Here is a 26,145-nt window from a genome sequence, read left to right as displayed (position 1 = left end):
GACATAGATTATGCTGTCGATAACGTGTATCTTTTCATTTCTGAAATACTAGACTTCAAAATTATATCTATTAAAGCAAAATACATTCTAAAAAGCCTACATTTTCTGGTTTACTCTAGTCCTAGATTACTATTAGACAAACTTCTTCATTTATAGAGTATTTATGCCCTATAAGTGCAATCTAAATTACAACTGATCACGTTAATTTTCTGTTTATAGTCAATGCTACCCACTTCTAAGCAACTACTACATGACACCGAGATTAACGCTGCAATAGGCTGTCTAAATTTAAGACTATTTCTGCTCCACTCACTCAATTTAATGGGAGCTTTCACTGAAGCTCAAGTTTAGCTATAAAAGCCTAAGATATATATGACAGGTAAAACACAGATCATCTACTCCATTAAACACAGGATTCCTCACAACAACAGGTAACCTTCACCGCTGACAAATGAGGGTTCAACTCCATTGTTGCCAAAACCAGTCATGCCACCATACACTGGAACTGAGTCTACGCACTTGGGTTTAAAAGTTGGTTTATTAACCATTACTAATTCTAAAAGAATCCATCCTTTCAGTATATCTATTTCTTAATTTTTATAGTTCAAAGCACTAACAAAATGGAAGCAGATCACTTTTTTCCTAGGAATTCTTCTGATCTTTCCAGTATTATCACCATCCTTTTCTTGCCAGCAACAGACTTGCTGTGATGGCAGTTATCACATTCTACAGATCAGTTCAGAAACATGCCTAGAACTTAAGTAAGACACGTTGTCAAAAAACCACCCGATCACTAAAACCAGCTACACCTATCACTTTAGCAATATAGGCAGAGATCTCCGTTTAACCTCTTTGTAATGCAATGCGCTGGAGACTCAGCATCAACCACTGTGGCATTTGGTTATTGTACTTTGCTCTCATCTAAAAAAAAAAATATCACTTCTAAAAAACAGATAAGCTGTGGAGTTCAAGCAGCAAAATGGTAGCTTTCTTCTCTTGATACATTTCTGCCCCAGCTTATGGGAAAGGGAAGTGACTGTATCTGTGAGTGGCAAGTCACACTTTCTCCGAGGGGTGCCAGATAATAATAGCACGTCAACACGCTCACAGCCAACCGCTCCTTTTGCCAATGAAATTTCATAACGCTTCCTCCACTTCTGAAGCTCCCTAAAGAAAGGAAGTGTGAACTCCCTGTTAAAACATATAGTCCAAAGGACCCAAAACTGTCTAATGCTTGAACCCTTTTTGCACAGATAGAGGGAAATGACTTAGTTTTTTTAGCATGGAGTTACTTTTTTTGCATGAAATTTTTTTGCCCTTTTTTTTTTTTTTACAGCTAGAAGCTGTAAGCTGAATAGATATGTCTACATGCAGCTACACTGTGTTAAAAAACGTATGATTTACGGCTTCTAGTTCCAGACAAAGCAACACTCATAAGGAAACATCAAGCTCTTCTTCTGTTCAGAGAAAGAAGATACAGTTGGTTTCTTCCCATATCCTTTTCTCTAGCTAGGGATAAAATTAAAAAGGGAACAGGTATGAAATTCAGTTAAGAAATGTCTTTTTTTTTTTTTTGATTGCCAGAATCATTCTATCAGTGCCTGAGTTTATACCAAGGGTAGAACAGACCCGAAATGCGCATTTCTCAAGCTGAAAAAAATTCTTAGTGGAATACAGGCTTCCAATCAGCTCAGACAAAATGCTAACAGGTACTGAATTAAAGTAAGAAGCTGCCAGTACTTTAAGAACAAGATCCCTCATATTGATTTTACAAAAAATAGTTTTATCAGGAAGTTAAACACATCTAGAGTCCCAAGTAATTTCTTCACACTCAGAGCTAAAAACTCAACAATAAGAGATTTTAAGTCTTCCTACAACGTGAGATTACTCAGGATTCTAACTTCTCTGTGGAGGCACAGACACACACCCCCCCCTCCACAGCACCACCGCCTGATAAATAGACTGAGTAACACTCGTACTGATCACGTTAACGAGAGCTTTCCCTCCCCTTTTTAAACTTGTTTCTACTCACAAGCTATTTCATGCTGTCTCAGCAATACTGGGAAATAACAGTAGCATGTAGTTATAGCGAGAGGTCGCAGAAAGGGCTTCTCATTGCCATTTCCTAGCAATTCCCTGTCATTTCGATAGACAAGGTTAAGCGACTCCAGAAGCCTCCCTACAGGGCTCCCATTGTTTGTCACTCAAGGCTAGGACACAATGACACTCATTCATGCGCACAGCAAACAGGCAGCTCAGGGCCAACGATCACCACACAGTCTCATTTTGGTTCTTCTGCAAACAGTTTGTAGAAAGATGGCATTTCAAACAAACTATGTCAGTTTTTCAAAGCTTCAATGCATTCCTAGTACAAACTACTTAGTAGGGAGTCCAGACAAAAATTAAGATAACTTGACAGCAACTTGGAAGAATCACCCAAAAAAACCCACTTGCTTATTAGGACTGCTCCTGAAAAAGATCTCCTTGCTACAACCACATGCAAAAAGACTACATTTTAATAGTTAGAGAAATACACATTGAGAAAAGTTCGAAATAGCTGATTCTTTCCAAAGACAGTCATACCATGCTTTTGTTGTTAGAGTACCACTTAGTGTTCAGCCTCAGAGCTTATGTTACTGAGGGGTACAGACACCGAGGTTCCAAAGTGCACTTAAGGCTGTTTACTTCATATCTTCAGGTTAAGAACCCAAGAGGTTTAGGGTTTGGGTCTTTTTGTTTAGCTTTTCTTTTTTTCAGCATGTTAAAAATAGAAAAAACCAAATGCAATACGACAGAAGTCCAATGCTGCTGATAACTGGAGAGACACAAGCCTCACGCACCTCTTCATTGTTTTGCCTTTTCTACTTCAAAATTTGCTAGAGCAAAGACTTTGTCTCCTGAGCCTATGGGAGAAAAAAACATTTTCAGTAAGTACTAGTAGCAATTGTGAATTTCCTTATATACAATTTAAATCAAAGTAAAACATTTAAGATCAAAAGAAATCAAAACTACTTTTCTGAAAACTAGAACATCTGACTTATTTAAAAAAAAAAAAAGAAAAAAGATATACTGGCTTGACAGGTCTGAAATCAGCCACGTTGTGTTGAGCTTGGCTGGGATGGAGTTAACTTTCTCCATAGCAGCTCTCCTAGTGCGAGAGTGCTATAACGCTGTATTTTCACAATGTGCCAAGAATTGCCAAATTCTCTGCATCAAACAGAGGAAAAAGCTCTTCTAAAGAGAGTCATTAATGCAAAATGTGCATTAATCTGTGTTTAACTGTAAGAGCAGCATCTCTGCTTGAGATAGACCACTCAAGCCTTCAGCATCTTTGGCAGCATTAGGTTGATGGTTGGACTCAATGATCTGAAAGGTCCCTTCCAACCTAGACTATTCTGATTACGGGCAACACTTGGCATTTTATGGATATTTGGCACTGGATTTATTTACTGCATTACTTTTTGTTCACAGATAGTGTATCAGAGTTTCATCCGTAATAAAACAGAAAAATGTACATAAAAATTTAATGGCATAAATATTTTGTTCGTATTTTCTCTTTCATAGGGGAATCACAGGTATTTCTATTAACCAGCGTTCAATGGGGCAAAGAAATTGGAAGTTGTGAGAATGAAAACTTACCAAGGTCAGTAGAGACTCTCTCAAACTGGCTGAGGGCTGTACCTGCATTTGCTGACAAGAACATCTCATCATCTGAAGTGAGCTAAATCAAAAAAGGCCGTAACTGTGAACTTGGTACGTTATCTGTGCATTTTTCCCACCTTTGTAATTCCCACCATCTACATGGGCACATACATGAACTATGACACGTTGCAGCAATTGTGAATTTGCAGTTTAAGTGGTAGCATTAGCTAATGTATTAAAAGCCAAACTAAAAATGCAAGCCACTCCCCCCACCACTGAATTTTTTCCTCAATGGCATCTGTCAGCCCAGAGAGGCCAGCACATCTGACATCAGACATGCCTCTACATGCACCACTAAGTTTCCCGCTGACCTCCAGTGAGAATTCTTTTTGAAGAAGTCACACTGTAACTCTACCAAAAACTATGCAAAGGATGTCAATTCCTTTCTGTCACGTGGCCAATACAGTAGTGAGCTCCCTTCATATCATCTACTGAGGAACGTGAAAATAAGCAGTCACTGCCAGCTTTGACCATGTTAAGAGTCAGTGACCCAGAAATGGTTCTCTTCCTTTCAAGTGACATTTGCACATGTATGTTTTGCATTTATATATGTGCTCTGTTGCCTTGTGACAGACACCCATAAAATATTTACAATAATTAAATAGTAACCTACATTTGAAAGGTTCTGATATTCCAAGTTAAAACTCGCTTATTTAAGTAGCCTCAGATATATATCCTTATTAAAGCAAAGCGTGTGTCACACTGTTCAGTGTTTGTGTCAGTTTATTTATTAAAAATATAAAAATCAGGTACAGACATTCAGAATGATGTTAGAATAAAGGAAAAAGTATTAGTCACCTGCCTTTGCAAGCAAGCCTCTACTTAAGACTCTGCAGTACTGTGCAGACAAAAGTGTAATATTTACCATAATTTTTCACATTCAGGACAGATGTGACACTACTATCCAAGCAAGTCTTCTGTAAAGTAGGTTACTGATCATTTCAAAAGATAGAGAGGCTACACCAAAGCACGATGAAGTGGCTTATCTGAAGTGAACCAAGGAACTCCTGCCAGGAGGATTAGATATCTTCATGCATTCAGTTCACAGTCTCAACTAACCTTTTAACCTACTTCCAAAACATTTTTTTCCTGACAGTCAAGCAATAAAAATATTCTGAGGGGAAGCATTTGCTAATATTGTCTACCTGGAATGCAGCTCCTTTAAGTACTGCATTTGATCTTTTCCTAAGAAAGTTTAAGTACAGAGATACACAGCAACGCACTGTCTTCATATACCATCAAAAAAAGAACTAACTTCTCTTCCTCCCTCTAGTGGTAAAAAACCCAGGGATTGTTCTGCCACTGATGTACTCATTGGGGAAACAATCAGTTTACCACTCATCTCTCCAATTTACCTCACACTAAGAGGTAGGTATGTATTATCACCAATATAAAAGTAGGTAAAGCTCAACATGCGTCAAAAGTCTTGGACGGTTCCTGCCAGGTGGCAGTTAGCCAGTAAAAGAGTTGTTTTGTAGCTTTTACAAAAATCATCAGCTTGTACCAGCTTATAAGTGCTTCATTCATACAACCCACCAAAGAAAGCTTTTTATAGTATAAACAGCCTTATATAAGTGCACAATATATATAAATGCACTACTTAATACACATTCAATAGTGAGTGCTTCAAAAAGCTTAGCGTTAAAATGGAAGGACATTCACATACTACAAAAACAAGCTGCATTTTATCATTTGCTCATAAACAAATGTTGTAATTTCTTATTTTAATGATTTCAAACTCCTCTTCAATATATAGATAGACATTTCTTATCATACCAACACCTTACCTTCTCACCAAGCTTTCTGAGGGCAGTCAGGATTTCCACTTTCTGCTGTGTGTACAGGTCTCGTCCCAACTTCCCAACTATTAAGTCTCGGTCCATCTGTTTATCAGGGGAAAAATACAAGTCAAAATATATAAGCTCCCCATTAGTTTCACTCAACACAACAGCAAGAGCAATGCAACAGCCTAAAAACATCATGGTACCCATGTTAAGTGATGGACAGAGCCACCCATTATTTAAAAAACGGCCATGAAGATTTTCTGACCATTCTGCAAATACTCTTTGCACTTGATCTTCGCATTCTTGATATCTGTGAACTTGAATCTCTTTTCATCAAAGACTGCTATTCATTCAGAACTATGAATTCATCTATCACTGATACATAAAGGAATCACATTTCATTTCACTTCATCCCGATCTCACGTTCAGTCTAGATCTCTGAAACAGAGTGCACTCTCCAGCCCCTCAATACAATCACAGATTCATACTCTTCAGATTTTCTATTTGCAGTTATGCTCAGTTCACATCCGTTAATCACATTTTTCTTTTGAAGCAGCAAGATAAAAGATAATTCGAGAATTATTATTATATTAGAAACCTTCACCTCTGCCAACCTTGTCCTCAGTTGCCTTGGTTGCTTCTTCGCAAACATCCTAATTACTTCTGGAGTTTTAAACGCTTGGCTAATGGCTGCTTGTATTGCCTACAAGGAAAAGAGCAAGAACGACCAGAATAGCAGTCACAAGCTATAGCTGCATGACAAGATCAATGAAGGCTGGAAAGCATCATTAGTATCCTATGCATCGTTTGATAAAGACAGCTTTTCTTTCTTTGCTTAACCATGAAAGTGAGATTAAAAACATCTATGACCTTTATGCAAGGCTTGAAAAATCCACTGATTAGTGCAACTACACTGAGAAAGAGCTGCGAAACTTTTCATTAGAGTCCAGGTCTTAATTTCTAATCATTTTCAACACCTTCCTGATATGAGCACATTACAAGCGGATGTACTGTGCTATCTTTAGCAGTTTTAATGGCACACTGATGATTACAGCTCTTGTAAGGGTAAACAGAATAAGTGACGAGGCACAGCTACTGTTACTCAAAATCCTCCATGGAGTACCAAAACTATTATGATTAAATCTCACCACAGTTATGTTTGGATAAATCATGATCTTTCTGGAAACAAAACCCTAAAACGTATGGCTCAGAGGGAACAAATAACGCTTTAACTAAACATCTGAAAAGAGAGAAAATAGATCAGAAGTCTGGAAGTCAGCATAAAAAAAAGAACACTAGAACAACTTTAAGTTACACAGTCACTCCTACAGCCTTCTCATTTGGACTGGTATATGAATCTCTGAAAAACAAATCGGCGAGAAGAGCACAGGAAATGCTATTGTTACACTTTCTAACAAACAGGCATGAACTTCACTTCTCACAGTATATATTGTCCTGGATTGTCCCTCGCACCTTCTATATTATTTTGTATTGTTTTATGTTATTTTCTACTATTAAGGATCTGATCTATTTAGTACCTGCAATTTCCCACTTTTTCCTACTGTTATTGTTGTAATTCTTCAATTTTTTTTCCTTTTAAAATGAAGAGACCTAATGAAGTTTTTATACATACACACATATTAAACAAGATACATAGATCTAGCTTTCACACGTGCCTGTCTAATAATTATATTGAACCACTTTTATCTATTTTCTGTTTCATTGAGTCCAGGCAGAAGACGAACTATTTTTAGTAACATATTATCCTTACCAATTGCATCCCGCTGAGCTCGTCCACCAAAGTCATATCTCCAGACATAATCTTCTTCAGCGAGTCATTGATCTCACTCAGCTGTTCTAGAGTTTCTTTTTTGGTCTCTTCATACTCATCTGCATCTAGCTCCTCTCTAAAGAGAATCCAACAAGACATATTAATTCATAGGACTAAGCCTGAGATGTAACATGGAAGAAGGGACGTCAGGGAATATCATGAAGCATGCTTCCTCAGATAGCAATGAAAACATTCATACCACTTCAGATTATTCTCCTCTAGCCCTCTTTGCTGTAATTTAGCTAATGCATATGTAGTTTTTTTGGTTTTGCACCACCTCCTAGCCATCCATGCACTTGTGGTGTTTGTATAAAGTCACTTGTACTAAAAAGGCCCTGACAACTATGAGATACTCAACACCTGGTGCAGTATTTAAAAGTGTATTTTGGATCTCAACAAAAATATGCGGTGAGATTGTCTTGCTCAAAGCTATGGTGAATTAAACTATCCAAAAAGTCCATCTCCTCATGCAAAAACCACCAAGTTATTCAGGAATAACTGATCCCGTTATCTAAACCTTGCTCAATTCAAAGAGCAGCACTACTAACCCTTGGCAGTTATAACTGTTCTTGAAAAAAAAAAAAAAAATGTACTGTGTGGATAAGTCAGAATTACAGTTAGAGAAAACATCTAAAAACCACAAAGGATGTTTAAGTGCAAGTAACAAAACAGAAAAAAAAACCAAACCAACATTTCCTTGGTAATTCAGTGTCTTTCTCAAATTTTATTAACCCACAAAAAACTTCACACAAAATTGCATGAAACGAATCATGTGAAAGTGTTAGACAAGCTAAAAAACCATAAACCCCAACATCCCTAATTATAAGACAAAACAGAAAGAAAAGTTATTTGCTAACTGCTATTAAAGAAAACCCATGTGAAAATAGTGAATTTTGTGAACAGCTATTAAAAGTTTAAAAGTCACACAGAAATACAAAATTTCAAAGAGAACAGTAACAAGTATTTCTGCCCGCATGTTACTCAAGAAGAAGATAAATAGAATGATCTTAATAAAAAGGGGTTTTAAACTAATCTTTACTACCTAACACAAACATCCTACCTAATTTAAAAACATAAAGCCACAGCAAAACACAAAATAAAACAAAAAACTCCACAAGATTTTTTAAACATATCACTTTCTTCTGCCAACCAGTTCTAAAAAACATTACCATATAAGAGGAAATCATCTATTTTTATTACCTGCACTCTTCCAGATCTTGAAGCTGCTGCATTAATCTATCCAACTGCTCTTCCAAGTTTTGTTTTAGTTTACTGGTCTCCGTTGTTCCTCTTGAAGCCATTTTCTGTTTTCACATGTAAACTGTAAGTTGTTACATGACACGCCTAGGAGAAACAAAGCTTATTTTAAAATGCTCCAAGTATCAATAAAATTATGCAGTATCTTGATGATGGAATGTCTAATCAAAACACTCTCGAGAGCCTTGCAGTAGAAAGACAGAAAGAAATGTTATGCTGGGTCTATAGGATTACTCTCTTTGTAGCAAGAGGCAGTTCACCAAGGCAATAACTCAAACAGCCACAGACAATAAAACCAAGTCAGTCTGAAACCAAGCAGCAATTACTGAAACACTGAGGTCCCGCTACAGGAAACAACAGATTCCACTCTTCAACTGCCCTTTGGGAAACTATTTCAGAGATAACAACCCGGATGCAGGTGTCTAAAGCATGCAAACACCTTAGAATCATTAGCTGTAGAAAAACAGAGAACTCTGGAGACAGCTGGTGCTTCCTTGGTTACCGACAGAAGCAGCCAGCCAGCCAATCCATGGGATGTTCATCCGTGGGATGTTCATCCCTGGGTCACACACCAGCACCTTCTGAAGTTTGCTTTAAGGCCAACGGCTCCCGCAGCCAGAAGACGATGAAGGCAAGACGACCCTCCCCCGCTGGAAAGGTGCGAGAGAAGAGACCGAGCAGGAGGCCCGGGGAGGAGAAGCGAGAAGAAGGAACTCGGGCACGGTCCGGGAACAGCCCGAGGCCGGGGCTCCAGCCCGGCTCTTCCTACTTCGCGGAGGTGAGCCCGCCCAGACCCACTCCTGCACGCACAGGAAGGAGCCCGAGATACCCTAAACGTCCACCTCGGCCCTACGGGCCACCTGCCCGCCTCCCAGGCCCAGTTCCGCCCCGCCTCGGGCCCCCACCGCCTCACCTGGGGCAGGCCGCGGCGGGTGAGAGCGCAGGGCGAAGTGAGGGAGAGCGGGCCGCCTCCCTCCAGCACCGCTTCCGGCGCGCTGGGGCCAATGAGGGCGCGCCGGCGCAGCGCCTGGGCTAATGAGAGCGCGCCGACGCGGCCCCTCCCAGTGCGGCCCCTCGGCGCGGAGCTAGCGGTGCGGCCCCGGCGGTAAGCGCGGCGGTGGTGGGGTGGCCGGGCGCGGTAGCGGGGCCGGTGGCGGGGGCGGGCTCGCCGGGCTGCGCCCCGATCCTGCGGCCCGCAAGTTGGGGGGCCGCAGCGTGCAGGCCTCTGGCGGCGTGGAGCTGTGGGGAGGAGGTCGGTGAGAGGGACCGAAACCAGGAGTGCTTGGCACGTGAGAGCCTCCAGCGACAGCCTGCGCACTGAAAACTTAACGTGTAATGATGTTTATATGCTGCAAGTATATTATTAAGCGTGCCTAATAACTATTTACCTCTGAAATATAGATGGGATTGACCCAAGTACACTCAAAATTACTGGCTAATCCGCAGAAGCTGACAGGTTGGTGGTCAGAACCATCCCAAAACCTACTGCCGGCGTTATTTGATGGGTTTTAGTACAAATGCGTGTCCAATCCAGCTAAGCACCAGCAGCTCTGCAAATAGCACACACTAAATACTGGTAAGGTCATGTGTAAACATGATGGGATTATACATGAGCACATATTTAAAGGGCACGTGGCAGGACACCTAATTTTTCCTTCTGAAGGAGAAGGGAAAACGATCCAGGATGTCCCGCGCTTAGGGACAATCTGAGTGAAGGCCATATGACTTTCTTTTCCCTTCTTAAATCTCTGTAGGGAGGGTTTACAAATATTTCAGGTACTAGTTGGCATAAGAGAGCATTCGTTATTTCAAGACTGACCGTTCTCAGTTTTGTGAAACTAAGCACTTACCTGGATCCGTGTCTCTCTCACCTCTGGAGAGCAGGAGCCAGGCTGCTCGTTTGCGTCTTGGGGTCAAACTGCAATAATTAGAGTTGTGTCAAGCAGTGCCAAATGATACGTAATTAATCAAAACTACTTATGTCAATATACAATACAAATAGGCATAATTCAAGACACAGCTCAGGCAGCGGCTGGGCTTTAATCATCACTGGAACCCACTCTTCTTTTTCTTGCCTGGGATGTGCAAATTGCATCGCTTTCCCCAAAAAAGCTGGAGCTCTGTGAAGGTGAGTTCCTACCAAGCGGATCCCAGCTCCGACGGTGCGGGGTTGGTGACAAGGATGAGGTGACAGTGAGGGTAATCGTGGGATGGTACCTCTGTTGTTTCCTCCGCTCTCCACATCAACTGGGCAGCTCTTTTCTAGGCAGAGTGCTAGGCAGAGGATGTCAACGCAGATCAGGAAGCTGAGGGTATGTGCAAACTACCGAATTATTTATATTCTCAATTTCTAGGCAGATAGGAAGCGCTACAAGGTGAATTTGTGGTGCAACAATTGCCTGTTTCTGAAGACTGTAAATTCTGCAAGCAGCATGCAAAAGGACATTTGACCAACTCCAGAAAAGGCACTATATATTTTCATCTCAAAATTTTCTATTATTTTTGCCCTTGCTTTTCTTTTTTTTAAAGGAGAAAACCCTTTTCAAATTTGCAGCCTGAGTCACTTTCTTTAGAAAGTAGGGCTTTATGCATTACAAAGGGAAGTGTAACTCCTTTCCTTGCCTGTTCCCATGGGAACTCCCAGCCGATGCCCCCGTGAACACTGCATTCCGAGCGACACCAAACCCTTCAATGCTGAACTACTCTGCAGTAATAAAGAATGTTTTAAAAATCTGTGAAACTCTTGAAAGCTCTGAAAAGTACCAACGCTTGCAAAATGCGAAGCCTTGCGAGGCTTCCTTTTATTCAAGGGCTATTTGATGTTGGTAGATAGTAGCTGTTAAGAGATTTAGCTGTGATGGTGTCTGAGCTGCTCTTTGTAAAGGAGAAGGAATGTGCGGGTGACCTTGGGGGGGTTTTGCAGCAGGGATGTTGTAGAAACAATGGGAGACTCTTCAGCGCCCAACACAGATGTCACGCATCTCACAAACAGCAGGCAGGAGATGGGCCCATAACATATTCCAGTTGTCATTTGTTCAGGGCCAGGCTAGGAGAAACCATCTTGGCAAGCCAGAATGTTCTCATGAAAGAAAAGAACATCGAGAAGCAAAAATCCACGTAATGGTGAAAAAGACAAGTAGTGACGTTTCCTTATTTTCACCAGTTCTTAAGCAGCTTTCTGAAACTGAAGTTCAGAATCGGAACAGTGCTGTTGTATTTTAAAAAAGGGAAAAGAAATCTGGTATTTAATTACAGCTTTCACTAAACTTTTTTAAATGCAGTATTCATCTATCAGCTCTTCGCTGGTACATCTACCATATACTTTCTGCAACGCAAAGTAGTTTGGCTGTTTTCATGTTTAGTCCATAGCACTCTCTTCCCACATACCGAGAGTACGTAAAATGTAAATAAATCCCGAATGAAAAATGCTAATGCTCCCTTCCTCCAGAATTTAATACAATATAATGTTAGTTCTAGAGGTTTTGCTGAAAAGACTCACTGTGATTTAGAGTAGCAGCTCTGGGAACTGTCACAGGATGTTCTATTGCCCCCTGGAAGCGCTACAACTAAGGAAGTTACTCAGAAGGAAGTTATTTGTAAGGAAGTTCCCTGCAGATGTGTCTCTTGGCAGTTGATGGCGTTGGCCTCTTAAAAAAACCTGCAAAGTTGTAATAAGGTTTGTCCCGCAATTAGGACCAATAACCTCTCCTCCTGCAGTTTTTTCTGCATAGTGGGCAGAACGCGGTCCTCTCTTTAGGCAAACAGCCTGTTTTCAGTGATTTCATTTTTAAAGATGTTTCCCCTTGCGTATGGGAGGGAATCGCAGCTGCTGTGATAATATATGGGCAAGGCAAATTTGGGTTCATTTATCTATTACATATAACTTCTTCCTAATACACTCTCTTGTCTCTACATCCTCGGTTTCCGAAGCCTCACAGAAGAATTTTCCTCCTTTCTGCAACATAACGCACTGCTGTCTCAGCTCCTTGTGTTGTACCTCTGTCCAGGGATAACCAGAAAGAACTGGAGGCAGTGGCTTTAATCTCTTAAAAATTGGATAATGCAGTATCACATGAACAATCGCAGGCCAAATGTTGATGGAAGGAAAATACAGTGTTCAGTTTTATCTTGGAATCTGCTTATTGGCAGCACAAATAAGTAAGAATAACTATTTTTTAATCTCATCTTTTCTTGTAGCAGCTGATAACTAGCACCAGCCTTCTCCAGTTGGCTCTGTAGCTGCGAGGAATGGCTATGGAAGATCCTGACAAGAAGACTGAAGTTGTACTGCTGGCCTGTGGGTCCTTCAATCCCATCACCAACATGCATCTAAGGCTCTTTGAGCTGGCTAAGGACTACTTTCATGAAACAGGTAGGATGGTCATTTATATCGTTCAAAACCGCTCTGATAACTAGACACTTCAGGTGAATATTTTGTGTGTGTGAACACCTGTCTGACAGTGACAGGTATTTTTGGAAATACTAATAAGATATTGAAGCTAGAACGCTTGTATGGATCATACAAAATCACATAGGCCAAATACATGAGAGAATGGTCTTACATATGTGTTGTTTATTACTAATTTTAATGAGCTAAAACATGAGTTTTATAGCTTTTCTTTATAGAAATATATCTTTCTAATATATCTTACTAAATCTTTAATCGTGCTGCCCTGTGCAATGGCAGTTGCATACCGTACTTTTCCACTGGGCTGGCTATCGGAGCTGGCATTGGTGTTCTTAGAGATTGCAGTGAATAATGGTTATGCAATAGCTTAAACACAATACAGTGGATGTAACGTCTGCTCAACCGCTTTTCACATTCTTGTGTGATGTGTTTTTTCCACAGGAAAATACAAAGTCATCAAAGGAATAATTTCACCAGTAGGTGATGCGTATAAGAAGAAAGGTCTGATCAGTGCGAATCACCGAGTAACTATGGCAAAACTAGCTACAAAAAACTCAGATTGGGTGGAAGTTGATGATTGGGAAAGCAGCCAGAGTGAGTGGTTGGAAACACTAAAAGTTTTAAGGTATTCTTCAGCCAAACCCTACAAAGCCTCAAGAACCTGTAGAAGGATAAGGAATGGTGTTACCTCTAACAAGTTAGAATAATAGCAGCCTGATCCAAAATCACATGAATAGACTCAGTGAAGTCTATTCCATTTATATGAGCATCGTAAATGAAAGCTGTAGTTAAAGGCTGGCATGAGAATTGCCTGAAGGAGTATCTTTTTTTAAAAAGTTTTACATTTTCCACTCTTTCAGTCACTAATACTTCATTGAGGTTCTTCTTTTTAAAAAGAATTTTCACTAAAAAGAAACAAACCAACCTTGTAGTTGTTGCTTTGAAGTCTTTGCACTTTGACCATTTTATGACCCAACTCTCACAAGTCCCTGCTCCAGCAGATCAGTTCTTGGATGGATTGTCTGGGACAGAACTGCAGGAGAAAGTGGTGAAGGATTATTTAGTAGCTCTTCCCTATATTCTTCTACATCTTTAAAATACCTAAAATACATCTGTTTTGCAGGTACCATCATCAAAAGCTTTTATCTCCCGATGCAACTAATATTCTGCAGAATGCTGTACCTTTAACTAAGCCAGGTCGGAAGAGGAAACAGGAACCGAATAGGCATGACCCAGTTAAAAAGAAAAATCAGAATCCCGATATAAAAAGTTAAGTCTGTTTGCAAATGAAGTGCTTAACAATACTTGCTCTTTCAAGGGAATTGCGCTGATGAGTAACTTTTTTTGGATGCTATTGATGCTAGTTCTTGGTTCTGATTTCACTGAATGGGTTTATTCCCTGAGATCCCACAACATAAAGCAGTAGGCTTTGTAACAAGACAACTGTAAGGATAACATATAGAGGACATGAAAAACACTCAAGATAATAGAAATTTGAACTGAAACAGGTGTGTGCTATCCATTTACCTACAGAACTTTGCTATACTGTAGTTACAGCTGGAAATTTTGGATCACATTATAAGTTGCTGGAGGAAGAAAGGACAGGATTAAGTCCTGAAATTCAAAATGTATATGGGCACAGGATCATTTTAATAGTAATTTAAAATGTCATACAGCAGACATAGCTTGGCTTTGTAATTTTAGGTAGCATTTATTTTGCTTATTGCTTTTAGAGCTTAATTTTAGTTCTTTAGTTTAACATGTACAATTATATGTATTCATATAGAATTTGAATGGCCTTGCATAATGACCACCTTAATCCTTTATATTAGCAAATCTTGACTTTTGCCTGACTTCTTCCCTTGAACCTTTCCAAATTTTACTGTTTAATTGATAACGTTTTAAAGCAAATGTATTCAAAGAAGAGACCAAAGAGACCAACAGCATCAGGCAAGCTTTTTTCGTGTTGTGTGGACAGATGTTTTATTACATTTACTGCATTGACTACTACCCTCTGACATTACTGGAAGCTGCAAATCTGTAGCACTCTCCATTTTGCTTCCATTACTTTAAGGTGGTTTCTATCCACATGCTTCTCTAGATTCCCGATAAAACATAGTATGGAAGAGACTCCCCTGAAGTCAGGTCACACTGTCCATAGGGGGGTTTTTTGGTCATATTTGGTTTTCTTTTACACAATGCCCTCTGTCCACAGTCCCTTAAAAGCTAGCTCTGCTTCTGTAACTATGGAATGTCACATAAAGTTTTAACAGCATTACAGGATCCTTTCATACTTAGCTATTCTGGAATTTTCTCTATATTTTCTTTTACTTTGATCCTCACAGTGATTGATTCACCCCAAGGCTAAATGAGCATATCAGAGTTTATTTTCCAGTCCTTTTGAACAAAGGGAGTCCCACAGCCTTTTTTTCAGAAAAATTCTATATTGAGACTACTAATTATAAATGTTATGCTCTGAATCTTTTTTTTTTATTTCATTCCATTGTCTCATCTTAACCATTAAGTTACAGAGATGTAGCCTAGAAATCAAACATCCCCATCAAGTTAGCTAAAATCTGGTGGCCTAAACCAAGCCCTGTTTCTCACTTATTTTTCTTTTTAAGGTGTCCCACAGGTTAAACTGCTTTGTGGAAGTGACATGCTGGAATCTTTTGGGATCCCCAATCTGTGGAAGTTGGAGGACATCACTGAAATTGTGAAAAGTTATGGCCTTGTATGCATCAGCAGGGCTGGAAACAGCGTTGAGAAATTTATCTATGAATCTGATATTTTGTGGAAACATAAGAATAACATTCACCTTGTGGAAGAATGGATCACGAATGACATTTCCTCCACCAAGATTAGGAGAGCACTGCGGAGGGGCCAGAGCATTCGTTACCTAGTACCTGATGTAGTTCAAGCATACATAGAAAAAAATAATCTCTATAGTCCAGAGAGTGAAGACAGGAATGCTGGGGTTGTCTTGGCTGCTTTACAGAAAAATGCAAGTGATTCCAAGAACTAGCAGGCACTATACAACTAACTTTTTGCTGTGAAAAAAGCTAAAGTTCAGTACAGGAAGATGTGGGTTTTGGGTTTGGGGTTTTGTTTGGTTTTTTTAAGTAAATAGTAGGCTAATGCTGTGGCTTTAGTACATATTAGTTGCTGTTGAGGTTTGTTGCACTCAATAACTGAACCTGCACAATCGTTTTTAAATCCATCAATAAGATTTTCATGTTTAAACATTTTTTCACAGTGCAATGAACTAAGTACAAGAATTCACACTTGCATGTGAGAGTTAACAAACAAACAAAAAAAATGTTCTGATTCGTTTTAACTCAGACTGCTCTGACTGCTATTTATAAAATATTTACACAAGTATTTTTAATAACTTACAGTGTCTTAACAAAGCCATTTAATTTCAAAATGGTCCGCTTACTGATTGTAAATCTATGTAACTCATTTTTTAAAGAATTGCCACATGTGGTGCATCTCAAAGAAATAACTTAGATCTATAATAATTTTAGAGGGAAATATTTACTCCTGGCTGAAGTGGTGCATTGCCTGCCTTTCAAATATGCAGCCTGTTCATCTGCTGTCATGCAATTTGCTCACAGAAATAATTTGTGCTTTACTTTTCCACTTAAGTTCCAGAGCTGTACGTTAAGCTCAGCACTGTTTCTCATGGATGAACAGATATACTTCAGAAACTGGTTTAGAGCCATTGATTTAATGGGTAGAAATTAATAATAGTATCATTGCACTGATTCTCAGGCAGTTGTCCCTTTATTTCAAATAATAAATGAGCTTTTACATTTGAGCCAAATGTATATAGCCAGAATTGTTTTCTGCAACTGGAGTTGAGAAGAAATGGTACAATATTAAGACTGTAGAAAAGTGAAATGTTTTTCTTTGCTAGAAATCTGGTTTTGAATCTAACAGTGTACTGTCTATATTATGTGAATATAAACTAGAGAAGCACCGTGAGTATCATGGTGATAGAATTCTACCTCCTTTTATTTGCTGTCATCTCATTTTTGTTTGAATTATGTGCCTTTTTAAAAAGGTTTCCAAGTTGCTACCTAATGGGTCAACAGCTTTTTCATGCTGTTTCCACAAGATGACTCTGTTCACATTTTTGACATCCACAAATCCAGCAGAATGTAAGACTCCCAGGGCAGGAAGCCTAAATGCTTCTTGTTGGGCAATTCTAGAACCAGGGATATGTTCCAGGATCATAACTGTGCCAACCCGCTTCCCTAGGAGCTTAGGGAAAGTGTGGAAGCCAGAAGCCAAACACAGAACATCACAGGTGGCCCTAGGGCCTGCAAGGCTTGTATAAAACCCAGCAGGGGAGTTGAAACGCTATTGGGGAAAACCTATAACACACGGTGGAGCAAGCGTTGGGCATGCAAACTTTGGAGCCCCACATAAAATTCTGCAATTATGATACACTAGAACATCCATGTTCTGCTAGCTCCAGCCTGTAAAGGTGACTGTCTGCAGAGAATCAACAAGGAGATTAGTAAAATAAAATCGTCACAACTTAGAAGTGCATCTGTAACTGCACTGTGATAGAAAGGAGCGTCAAGAATTCTTAGGTTTTTTGTTGGTGATTCCTGCATCAAATGTGCTGGCTGCCATTTGTTCCTCTAGAGCTCAGGCAAGCTTGCACTGTCCTTCCATAATGAGGCTTTATCATCATAATGTATCATCAGTAGTAATAAAGGTACTGAGGCGAAGTATAATTTATACCCCCTGTGACACTTTAGCAGTAAAACTGCCATAACTGATAGAAGATAACTGCATTATTGATGGACAAGATTTACTTCTCTCTTTTGCTTACTGTCTTTATTTCTGACAAGAACAGAGGGCAAGAAAGATTTATTTTCAGCACTGAAGTAAACCAGTGTGCTTCTGAATAAACAGAGCAGATCTTTCTAATGGGAAAGCACCCTATTTATGTGGCCACCTTTCAGAGTAAAACTGCACTTAAGCTAAGTTTATTCTTCTAAATAATGATGCTGGTGTGTGTTGGTGCACTTTGTGTAATTCTAGAGAAACTTCAAATTCAATAGGATGTTTTATAAAGGTTTGGTTTAACATATTTCACTGGGTTTGAATGTAGTTACGTGTGATAGATCTTTCAAAAAAATAAATATAATATGCTACTTTTAGTCCTCCTGTTACTAACCCAATCTGATGTCTGATGACTGTGTGATTTTTAAGTAGACAGAATGATGTCGGTACAGTTTTGTCTTTACAAAATAGAACATTGTTCAAAAATTACACTGACTGCTGAATATGGATCTTTTGTTTTACTAAAGGGATCCAGAAACCTGCCTGTTACAACAGTAGAAGTAACCACACACTGACAATCTACTGTCCCAATCAGTTATAAATATCAGCATCACAGTCAGTGATGTGGCCTATTCAAAAGTTAGACAGGTAAAACTTTCAAGAGTGGACTAGATCTAGAAGAGAATCTATATACTTCAAAATGTAAGGTTTGCGAATAATGCAGTTCAGTAACTTCTTTATAAAAGTTATAACGCATTCACAGATGTTCTACAAACAAAAAAGAGGTTTGGGTTTTTTTTATATCACTGCATTTGGTTCTCCTGTATTAAGAGAACATAGGGCCCTTATGCCACGTGTAATTCAGACTCAAAATATTTTATAAATACTGGAAAAGCAGCAGAAGCCACTTTACCTCTGTAATGAGGCCACATCCTTAATGCAACGTGTTAGATGCACAGTGCTGCACAGCAATTAAGATGGAAATGGAAAAAAATTCTTTCCACAAAAAGGGATTTGTAAGGGAGAAAGAAATGAACCATCACAGGACGTGGCCAGGGCACTCGGCAGCTTTTACAAAAAGGCCCATAGGCAATTCTTTGGCTGAGCCTTGAAACAGTAACCCTAGTACTCTTTTGTAAGTCTTAGTTTGAGATCAAGTACTGATTTACAGAAAGAAGCACCACATCCCGGACAATCTGCATAATCTTAGTTTTAAAGTAAAATGTCATAGCCAGGCTTTCACACACCACTTATCCAAGTACTAACTTCTCTTTACTTGGAAGAGTCAGTAATATTGCAACAGTGCTTTACTACCATAACCTCGTAATAACAAATTATGGGTGAAATGTTACTGTTTGAGTCCAGAGGAAACAATTTGCATTTCTCTGTGTCATTCCTAGTTTAGTATAGGTTAGAGAACAATATCCATCTGCAAACAGGAAACAAGCTTTGACGTCCTAATTTCCTAGTCGTGTGATTCTATGAGTCATATAGGTCAAACTGTCAGCTCCAAAAATGTAGCTAAAGTTCAGAGAAATTTAATTTTCTCTGCAAAATATTATCTTTTTATTCAGCCTAACCAGAGTCAGTAAATAGATAAATGTAGTAGCTATAGGTGAGTTTCCTCATTCGAGATTCAGAATACCAAGTTCCCTTTTCACTGTGGTAGAAACACAGTTAAGATTTCCCTTGCCCATCAGTTTGGGGTTTTTCTTTTAATGTAGCCTGCATTGTGGTGCTCATTACCGTCCCATCTCACCCCTTAAAATGTGGGATTAAGCTAATGCTCAAAATGTACATGTGACTTTGGGAATGATTGTTTTCTCCGTTATTACCGATGAGGAAACTGAGGTACGAAGTTATCTAGCTCTCCTATACTTAGCAATTCTAGAATGCCTAGCTGTTCAGGATTATTACATTCGTATCTCTCACTTGGTAAAGGGTAACAATAAGGCATACAGTTTGCAAAAAGTAACCACAGATGGAGGAACGGCAAGAGACTGGAGAATTCTGTATCTTCTAAAGGAAATAAAACCTCACTTCAAAATTCCTTATATATCTTTTATCTTTGAAGTCAAGCATTTTTTATTCACTTTTCAAAACACACTGATGGGTCATCACTTAAGAGATTTCTTTCACTTCTTTGCTGAAGATAAAGTCCAATACTGCAGCTTACCTGATCCATCCTGTGCTCTGCCCTATATGCCCTATATGCTCTATATGCTCTGCCACAACATATAGCATCTAATAAAGCATCAGTGGGAATAACTTCTGTATCATCTCTCCCTTAGGGTATGTGTCAAGAATAAAAAGCAAAGGGGGGAGCTACATCTTCTATATACATGAGAGTATTTTTTGAATTCTTATTGGCTATTTTTAGGAGTTGAAAGTGGATTGCAAGAACAGGTATTCGTCCTCTTTCACATCTAGGAAAAGTGATAAATACAGAGCTGCTTAACTGGGAACAGAGCTCAGATCTGCTCTCTCATGCCTGTTACACAGATTTTCTGGTTGGTAAGGCATCTGAAAAAATAAAGAATTTTGTATATGTATGTTCATTTAACTAGGATATAACTAACAGCATCAAAGAAACCAGAACACAAATAGGTAAGATGTAGCACAGTAGAGCTTGTGTTGAGAGTCACACCAGAGAATAACATATACAAACAAGATTTGGCTTTCACTTTTCTGTTCTAACCACTAGACAATGATGCTGCCAACTTTTCACTCCAGACATAAACCAGCAAGATATACTACTTATCTCTATTACTGTGTCATAGGTACTGCTTTAGAATTTGCTGATACGATACCATCCACAGTTTAACAGTCGTCCCCTGACTGTTCAAATATAGTGTGTATTTACAGCGGGTAGATCACCTTTTCAACAAATATGTAGACTTCAGATCATAAAGCCACAGATCTCATATACATGCAGGGAATTTTAGTAATGACAAAATCTGTCCATGGTTCCCTTTAAAGTATACAAGATGAACAGAAACAGTTTAAACCAGTTTTTGGTTTGCATTGTGACTCTTGGGCTATTAACATTTGCTCCACACACAGATTTCAGAAACTGTGAACTTTTCCCTCCAATGCAGCTGAAGCTGATCTACAAATACCCTCTCACCTATTGGCTCAAAAATAGTACCCTTCCCCTCCATCAGAAGGGCTCTGGGGTGTAATCCCACCCACAGCCTTCCTTATATAAGGCCTGGTTGGAAAATTACTTCTTCATTTTTGCCTTTTTTGGCCAGAGAGTAACTGTATCTTCTTTCAACAGGCCGGCAATGCCTGTGGATTTCAGTGGAACCTGGAACCTTGTCAGCAATGACAATTTTGAAGGTTATATGGTGGCACTAGGTAGGTGAAAATACCTGATTCTATCCTTCTTCCCTTCCCCTGTAAGGGTCCTCCTGAATTTTAAGAGTCTGAGTTCTTCTGAAGCCTAGATATTGCTAAAGCTTTTTTCTCTGAAAAACAATGGAAGGATCTTTGTTTATTGGTAAAAAGACAACATTAATTATCCTTTAGCCTATCACTGAAGTGTCCTTGCAGCTTTCAGGAATTTCTCAGGCTAGTACTTGTTAAAAGTAGAATTTTTGTATGGCTTTCGTCAGAGACAGGAAGACTGTCCTGTCCACTCAATTTCTGTTGCTTTTTTAGCACAAACTTACAGACCCTATATCTAGGGTTAATTAAATGTTAAATAACAAAAAATAGTGCTTGGGTATTTGTGACTTCTAAGCAGTTGTTTAGCTTAAGGTCATTTATCTTTAAACAGCTTACAAAATACTTCTCTCCTTATTGTGACTTGTCGTTAAGTCTCTCTAACAGTCCCTTTTTTGAAGTGCTTCAAGGTAGCCTCTTACCTTGCTCAGAGAGACTAACTGTGCTTTAATGGGGAACTAAGGAAGGTCTCAGTACTTCATTAGCTTTCTTGTACAAAGTTCATTTCAGACTGATAGCAGGAAGCCTTGTGCGTTGCCTGCTTTTCTCCCTGCCTCTCCCACCCCTCTCTGCCTTTTTGACTTGAGTAAGCTGGTGACCAGCAGTGTCCCTTGATGGTTATTGTATACACAACTAGAATGAAATCTGTTCTCTGGTTGTATCTATGCTGAGTGACCTACTTAAATTGTCTAGTTGGTATCTTTAACGTGGTGAAAGAACTCTACTCTGTTTCTAATCCTGCTGTGCTCTCATTTAGAAAAAAAGGAAAGGGTGCTCCCATAATGAGGATTTATTCCTCAGTTTGAATACTGAGTAATACAGTCATAATCTATTAATGTTTTCAAATGGAGTAGAGAGTCTGTCTGTTCCTTGATATTAAACATTGTCCAGCTAAGTAAAGGGCTTTTTAAATGAAATATAGCTACCAATATTCTGAAAAATGCCTTTTTTTTTTCAGCATGTAATTGAGGGAACTTAATTAAAAGTAAAGGCAAAGAATCCTGTTAATGATTTACAACCTATCTTTAATTACTTCTGCTTGGTTGCCAGTATACTGAACAAAACAAAGACAGAAAGACAGAAATATTGTAGAGCTAGAATTAAAAACTTTTCTGCCAGGGTAAGTAGAGTGAGGAGGCTAATATAATCTGAGTAACTAGAGGGTTATGGATAAGGACATGGCTATTCCAAGCCTATCCCTTCCTTCAATTTAATATCTATCCCTAAAGAACAGATTTATAAATAGTTTGTATTTATACGTTCTTAAAACCATGTGTTGCATTAAGAGGCGAAGTAATTTTGGCAGAAAATAAACCCCCTTGCATTCTAACACTCCTCACCGAGGTGGGAGGCTAGGTGCGGCTAGGTTTAAATTCTGAGTGATGCCCAATTCACCACTATCAGTCCAGTTGCGTTCAATAAATTAAGTTATCACGATTCTGGATACACTAATAGCGGACCGCACCTTCAGTCTAGTCATGCTCATGAACTAGCACGGCCACTCTCAAGTTTTTGGTCGTGTTCAATGAGAAACCAAAATGACTAGCTACTTAAGCAGTGCAGTTTATTCAAGCAACATATATAAAGGTTCTTATGGATTGCCAGTGATAAATACACTGCCTGCAAAGCAAGTGCAAATAAAAGTATTGTTAATTGTACAAAACGTGCAACAAGTTATAAACAACACAGCCTGCCTATAAATCTAGAAAAGTGACTCTCTAGAGATTGCTAAGTTTCCCGAGGAAGCACTTAGTATAGTCTAAGTCTTACCCAAAGGTGTCCCTGTTGGGGGGAAGAAAGGCTCAGCCCGTCGATTGGTCCTGGAGGTCAAAGGCACCCTGTGATAGACTCCTCCTTGACTTGTTCACGATGGTGTCTTCCCTGATATCCCCCCTTTCTTGGGCCATTTGTATACTATTTTTTACCTTCAAGGTGGAGTTTGAGTGACTCTACACCAATCATAATAAAGGTATTTATGACTAAAATTCTCTCAACTCGCCTTTAAAGGTATAGTTTACAAAAAATTCAGGGCACAGACTCAAGGAGGAGTGGTTGCACCTTGGAGGCGGGTAGCCTTTGGGATGGAGGTGTGTTTTGGTATTATAATGACATTATAATGAGCAAAGTTTGCACAAAGGACAGCATTTTGTCGAAATTTGACAGACTGTTGGCTCAAGGTAGCAAATATGCAGCTTATTAGTTCCATAGGACCATCTCATTCCCATATCTGCTGTATTATCACTGAGTTTGGCCGTACAATCTCCACCCTACTCCATCCTCCATGTTGCTTTGCAAGCAATATCGTTCAGGGAATCACAGATGAAGTGGATTCCTCACATACCAGCTGCAGCTGTATTTCACCCTGGAAACTTTTCGATTTTATACCTGTCGTTAATGTGTGAACCATGCTGTATTTTTAATATAATTTCGTTTTAGTAATTATTCCACACCATGTTAAGGCTTAATGGGTTTGGCTGTTGCCAGTACTGAATTCAAACCCCTCTATGCTAAAATAAACTGGTAACTGTGTAAAAACATGACTGACAGATTCTGACACTTCAGTAATGCATACAGTAATGAAGTCCCACTTCAAACAGACTGCATAATGAGCCATATGGTTCAGCACATGGTAGTTGAACATACCCTGTCAAGAAGATCACAACCCCAGCCTGCATAAAAGGAGAAACTTTCAGTGGTCATATAAAATGACACTTTTAAGCTAGGTGAAGAAAACAACTGAATTGATTAATATACAGCTCCCCATTTTACTCACACCCCCCCCCTTCCTTAGAAGCCAAATCAGAGCATGCTATTGGGATGCAATGTAATTCAGTTGCCTGCCAAATAAACGGCCTGTTCCTCTAAAGAAACACACATTCACTAGAGAAATAGAAAAAACTCTAGAAGCGCTGCTTTGAGCTCAGTATTACCAATAACACCAGGATTCTGTTAAAGGTGACTGATCATTACAGACAACCAGGAAATCTGTTGACAAGTGTGGCGTTTGCTAGTTGCACTTAATAGTGTGGCATGTCCTGAAAACAAGCCTGAGTAATTCATTTCAGGACTGCTATTTATTTTACCCTATTTAAGGCACAGAGTGCAAACATTTCTTGTTAATTCACACAATGCCTATCCTTTGTCAGAGGAAAGGCATTAACTATTCCATCTAGCTAAGCAGGGGGTAAGCCTGAGACCAAGCTTGGGGTATCTATGTTGGGGGAAACCAACTCTCCCCCACGCCCAAAAGGACTCTTCTGACTCAAAGTCCTAGAAATCTTGCATAGGAATTGTGCAATGATTGAGTAAACTGGTTACCAAAGAGTAAAATGTACAAGAAATGACTTGATCTGTGTAACATACAGCTTTAAAAAAAAAAAAAAAAAAAGCCCCACATAACCACCCAACAAACCAAACAACAAAACCTTGCATAGCAGTAAGGTCAAACTATCTAAGAAATTATTCTAGTAGTAATAAAGGTAAGTCCTGGCTGTCAAAATGGCTGGTGACAAATACAACTCTGACCTTTTTTTCTCCTGTCCAAGGTATTGACTTTGCAACACGCAAGATAGCAAAAATGCTGAAGCCTCAGAAAGTGATCAAACAAGATGGTGATTCATTTCATATCCATACCACTAGCACATTCAGAGATTATTCGCTTCAATTCAAAATTGGAGAAGAGTTTGAAGAAGATAATAAAGGCCTGGATAACAGAAAATGCAAGGTAAGACTGAATAGATAGATGAAATGGAGATTCTGTGACAAAATTAAGATGCTATGATCAATGAGCTGGAATTGTTTCAAGAATGCTATTTGTAATGCAATGCAGAGGTAGGAGCCTGAGTTAAAGATAGTTCCACTTTCCCTCAGTAGTCATATTTAGATCCCCTTTTATCCAGGAAAAAAGGACATTGTCTACAAGTATATTGCAGTGCTGAGATAAAGGCATACAGAAACACTTTTATTTCCTCTTCCACAGAGCCTAGTTACCTGGGAAAATGACAAACTTGTCTGTGTCCAGACTGGTGAGAAGAAGAACAGGGGCTGGACTCACTGGCTTGAAGGAGATGACCTCCACTTGGTATCTAGTTCAGTTTTCTGTTAATTCTGTCTCTCTGACAAAAATAACATCTATAATGTGGTTGTGGTGTGCACAAATCTTCTAGGTCTGTAGTATTTGCACGTAGTAAGCACATTCTGCACTGTTTTTAGTTTAGCTGGAACAATTTGTTTCACTGTCTTGTATAGCTACATTCAGAACATTAAGCATAACTTAGCATGGCAGCAGAGTGGTGCTCAGCAGTCATGGCAAAGGATCTACGTTCACTTCTAGAAGCAGTTCCTTTGATTACTATGTACATCTATGCTTTTGTTTGTTTTTTGGTAGGAGCTTCGCTGTGAGAATCAAGTATGTAAACAGGTCTTCAAGCGAGCTTGAGTATGTGTACCAGTTCCTACATGGAGAGACAGCGATATACAGGAGACTATGCATCCTCATGTCCAGTGACGGCTGTACGGACAAGAACTGATTCCTTGTACCTATTAACCTAAATAGTCTGATGTTTCTGGCTCAGGAAATAAATCTGCAGTTGCCAGTGTTCAAGATCTGATTTTTGCTAATAAATGCCCAAAACCAAACCAATCTTAAGTACTTGAGTTCCAAATGTGTTTTTTGGAGGGGATAAAAAAACAACCCAAAACATAAGTGATATGGCTTGGGTCTCTAGTTAACTAACAATCTAAATGAAAACAACAAAAACTGCCTATTCTAAAGGGGCATGCCAACATAAAAAAAAACAGGGGGAACGAAGGTAGAGAAGTGGAGATAACAACAAAGGATACAGATTTATTATTCAAAATGCTTCTCTTTAATATGCAGAGCAGTAGTTAACTCCATTTGCTTGGCTCTTATATGT

The 26,145-nt window shown here is 39.2% G+C and overlaps 3 protein-coding genes across 4 annotated transcripts; 2 read left to right on the top strand and 1 right to left on the bottom strand.

Moving 5' to 3' along the window:
• Positions 1-2,347: 2,347 nt before the first annotated feature.
• Positions 2,348-9,571, bottom strand: LZIC (leucine zipper and CTNNBIP1 domain containing). Of its 2 annotated transcripts, XM_074161506.1 has the most exons (7): positions 9,488-9,571; positions 8,518-8,661; positions 7,258-7,393; positions 6,091-6,189; positions 5,490-5,585; positions 3,640-3,721; positions 2,348-2,903 (listed from the first exon to the last, which is right to left on the bottom strand). In XM_074161506.1, exons 2-7 carry the CDS (start codon positions 8,616-8,618, stop codon positions 2,845-2,847), a joined length of 573 nt encoding a protein of 190 aa, XP_074017607.1. In that variant the 5' UTR covers positions 8,619-8,661; positions 9,488-9,571; the 3' UTR covers positions 2,348-2,844. The 2 variants fall into 2 exon arrangements, with proteins under 2 accessions (XP_074017607.1, XP_074017608.1); XM_074161507.1 differs by lacking the exons at positions 3,640-3,721; positions 5,490-5,585; positions 9,488-9,571 and having other exon boundaries at positions 2,877-2,903; positions 8,518-8,618.
• A 69-nt stretch (positions 9,572-9,640) lies between these two features.
• Positions 9,641-18,178, top strand: NMNAT1 (nicotinamide nucleotide adenylyltransferase 1). The gene is made up of 5 exons (XM_074161505.1): positions 9,641-9,679; positions 12,772-12,946; positions 13,424-13,607; positions 14,106-14,251; positions 15,607-18,178. The coding sequence occupies exons 2-5, from the start codon at positions 12,823-12,825 to the stop codon at positions 16,005-16,007; spliced, it is 855 nt and encodes a 284-aa protein (XP_074017606.1). The 5' UTR covers positions 9,641-9,679; positions 12,772-12,822; the 3' UTR covers positions 16,008-18,178.
• Positions 18,179-21,018: 2,840 nt separating this feature from the next.
• RBP7 (retinol binding protein 7) lies at positions 21,019-25,864 on the top strand. The gene is made up of 4 exons (XM_074161625.1): positions 21,019-21,142; positions 24,775-24,953; positions 25,209-25,310; positions 25,617-25,864. The coding sequence occupies exons 1-4, from the start codon at positions 21,070-21,072 to the stop codon at positions 25,665-25,667; spliced, it is 405 nt and encodes a 134-aa protein (XP_074017726.1). The 5' UTR covers positions 21,019-21,069; the 3' UTR covers positions 25,668-25,864.
• Positions 25,865-26,145: the final 281 nt, after the last annotated feature.

This window comes from Numenius arquata, chromosome 20 (assembly GCF_964106895.1).
Source record: "Numenius arquata chromosome 20, bNumArq3.hap1.1, whole genome shotgun sequence".
Taxonomy (NCBI): domain Eukaryota; kingdom Metazoa; phylum Chordata; class Aves; order Charadriiformes; family Scolopacidae; genus Numenius; species Numenius arquata.
Note: the sequence above shows the minus strand (reverse complement) of the source record. Positions and strands in the feature narration are given on the sequence as shown.

What these genes read in the sequence shown, in the direction of transcription:
- RBP7 (XM_074161625.1), top strand. Translation starts at nt 21,070, where the DNA reads ATGCCTGTGGATTTCAGTGGAACCTGGAACCTTGTCAGCAATGACAAT. An exon ending in TGGATAACAGAAAATGCAAG is followed by an intron (nt 24,954 to 25,208) that starts GTAAGACTGAAT and finishes CCTCTTCCACAG; the next exon opens with AGCCTAGTTACCTGGGAAAA. An exon ending in AAGGAGATGACCTCCACTTG is followed by an intron (nt 25,311 to 25,616) that starts GTATCTAGTTCA and finishes GTTTTTTGGTAG; the next exon opens with GAGCTTCGCTGTGAGAATCA.
- LZIC (XM_074161506.1), bottom strand. Translation starts at nt 8,618, where the DNA reads ATGGCTTCAAGAGGAACAACGGAGACCAGTAAACTAAAACAAAACTTG. An exon ending in CAAGATCTGGAAGAGTGCAG is followed by an intron (nt 7,394 to 8,517) that starts GTAATAAAAATA and finishes GATTCTCTTTAG; the next exon opens with AGAGGAGCTAGATGCAGATG. An exon ending in TCAGAAAGCTTGGTGAGAAG is followed by an intron (nt 3,722 to 5,489) that starts GTAAGGTGTTGG and finishes TTTTTGATTTAG; the next exon opens with CTCACTTCAGATGATGAGAT.
- NMNAT1 (XM_074161505.1), top strand. Translation starts at nt 12,823, where the DNA reads ATGGCTATGGAAGATCCTGACAAGAAGACTGAAGTTGTACTGCTGGCC. An exon ending in GGACTACTTTCATGAAACAG is followed by an intron (nt 12,947 to 13,423) that starts GTAGGATGGTCA and finishes TTTTTTCCACAG; the next exon opens with GAAAATACAAAGTCATCAAA. An exon ending in GAAACACTAAAAGTTTTAAG is followed by an intron (nt 13,608 to 14,105) that starts GTATTCTTCAGC and finishes TCTGTTTTGCAG; the next exon opens with GTACCATCATCAAAAGCTTT.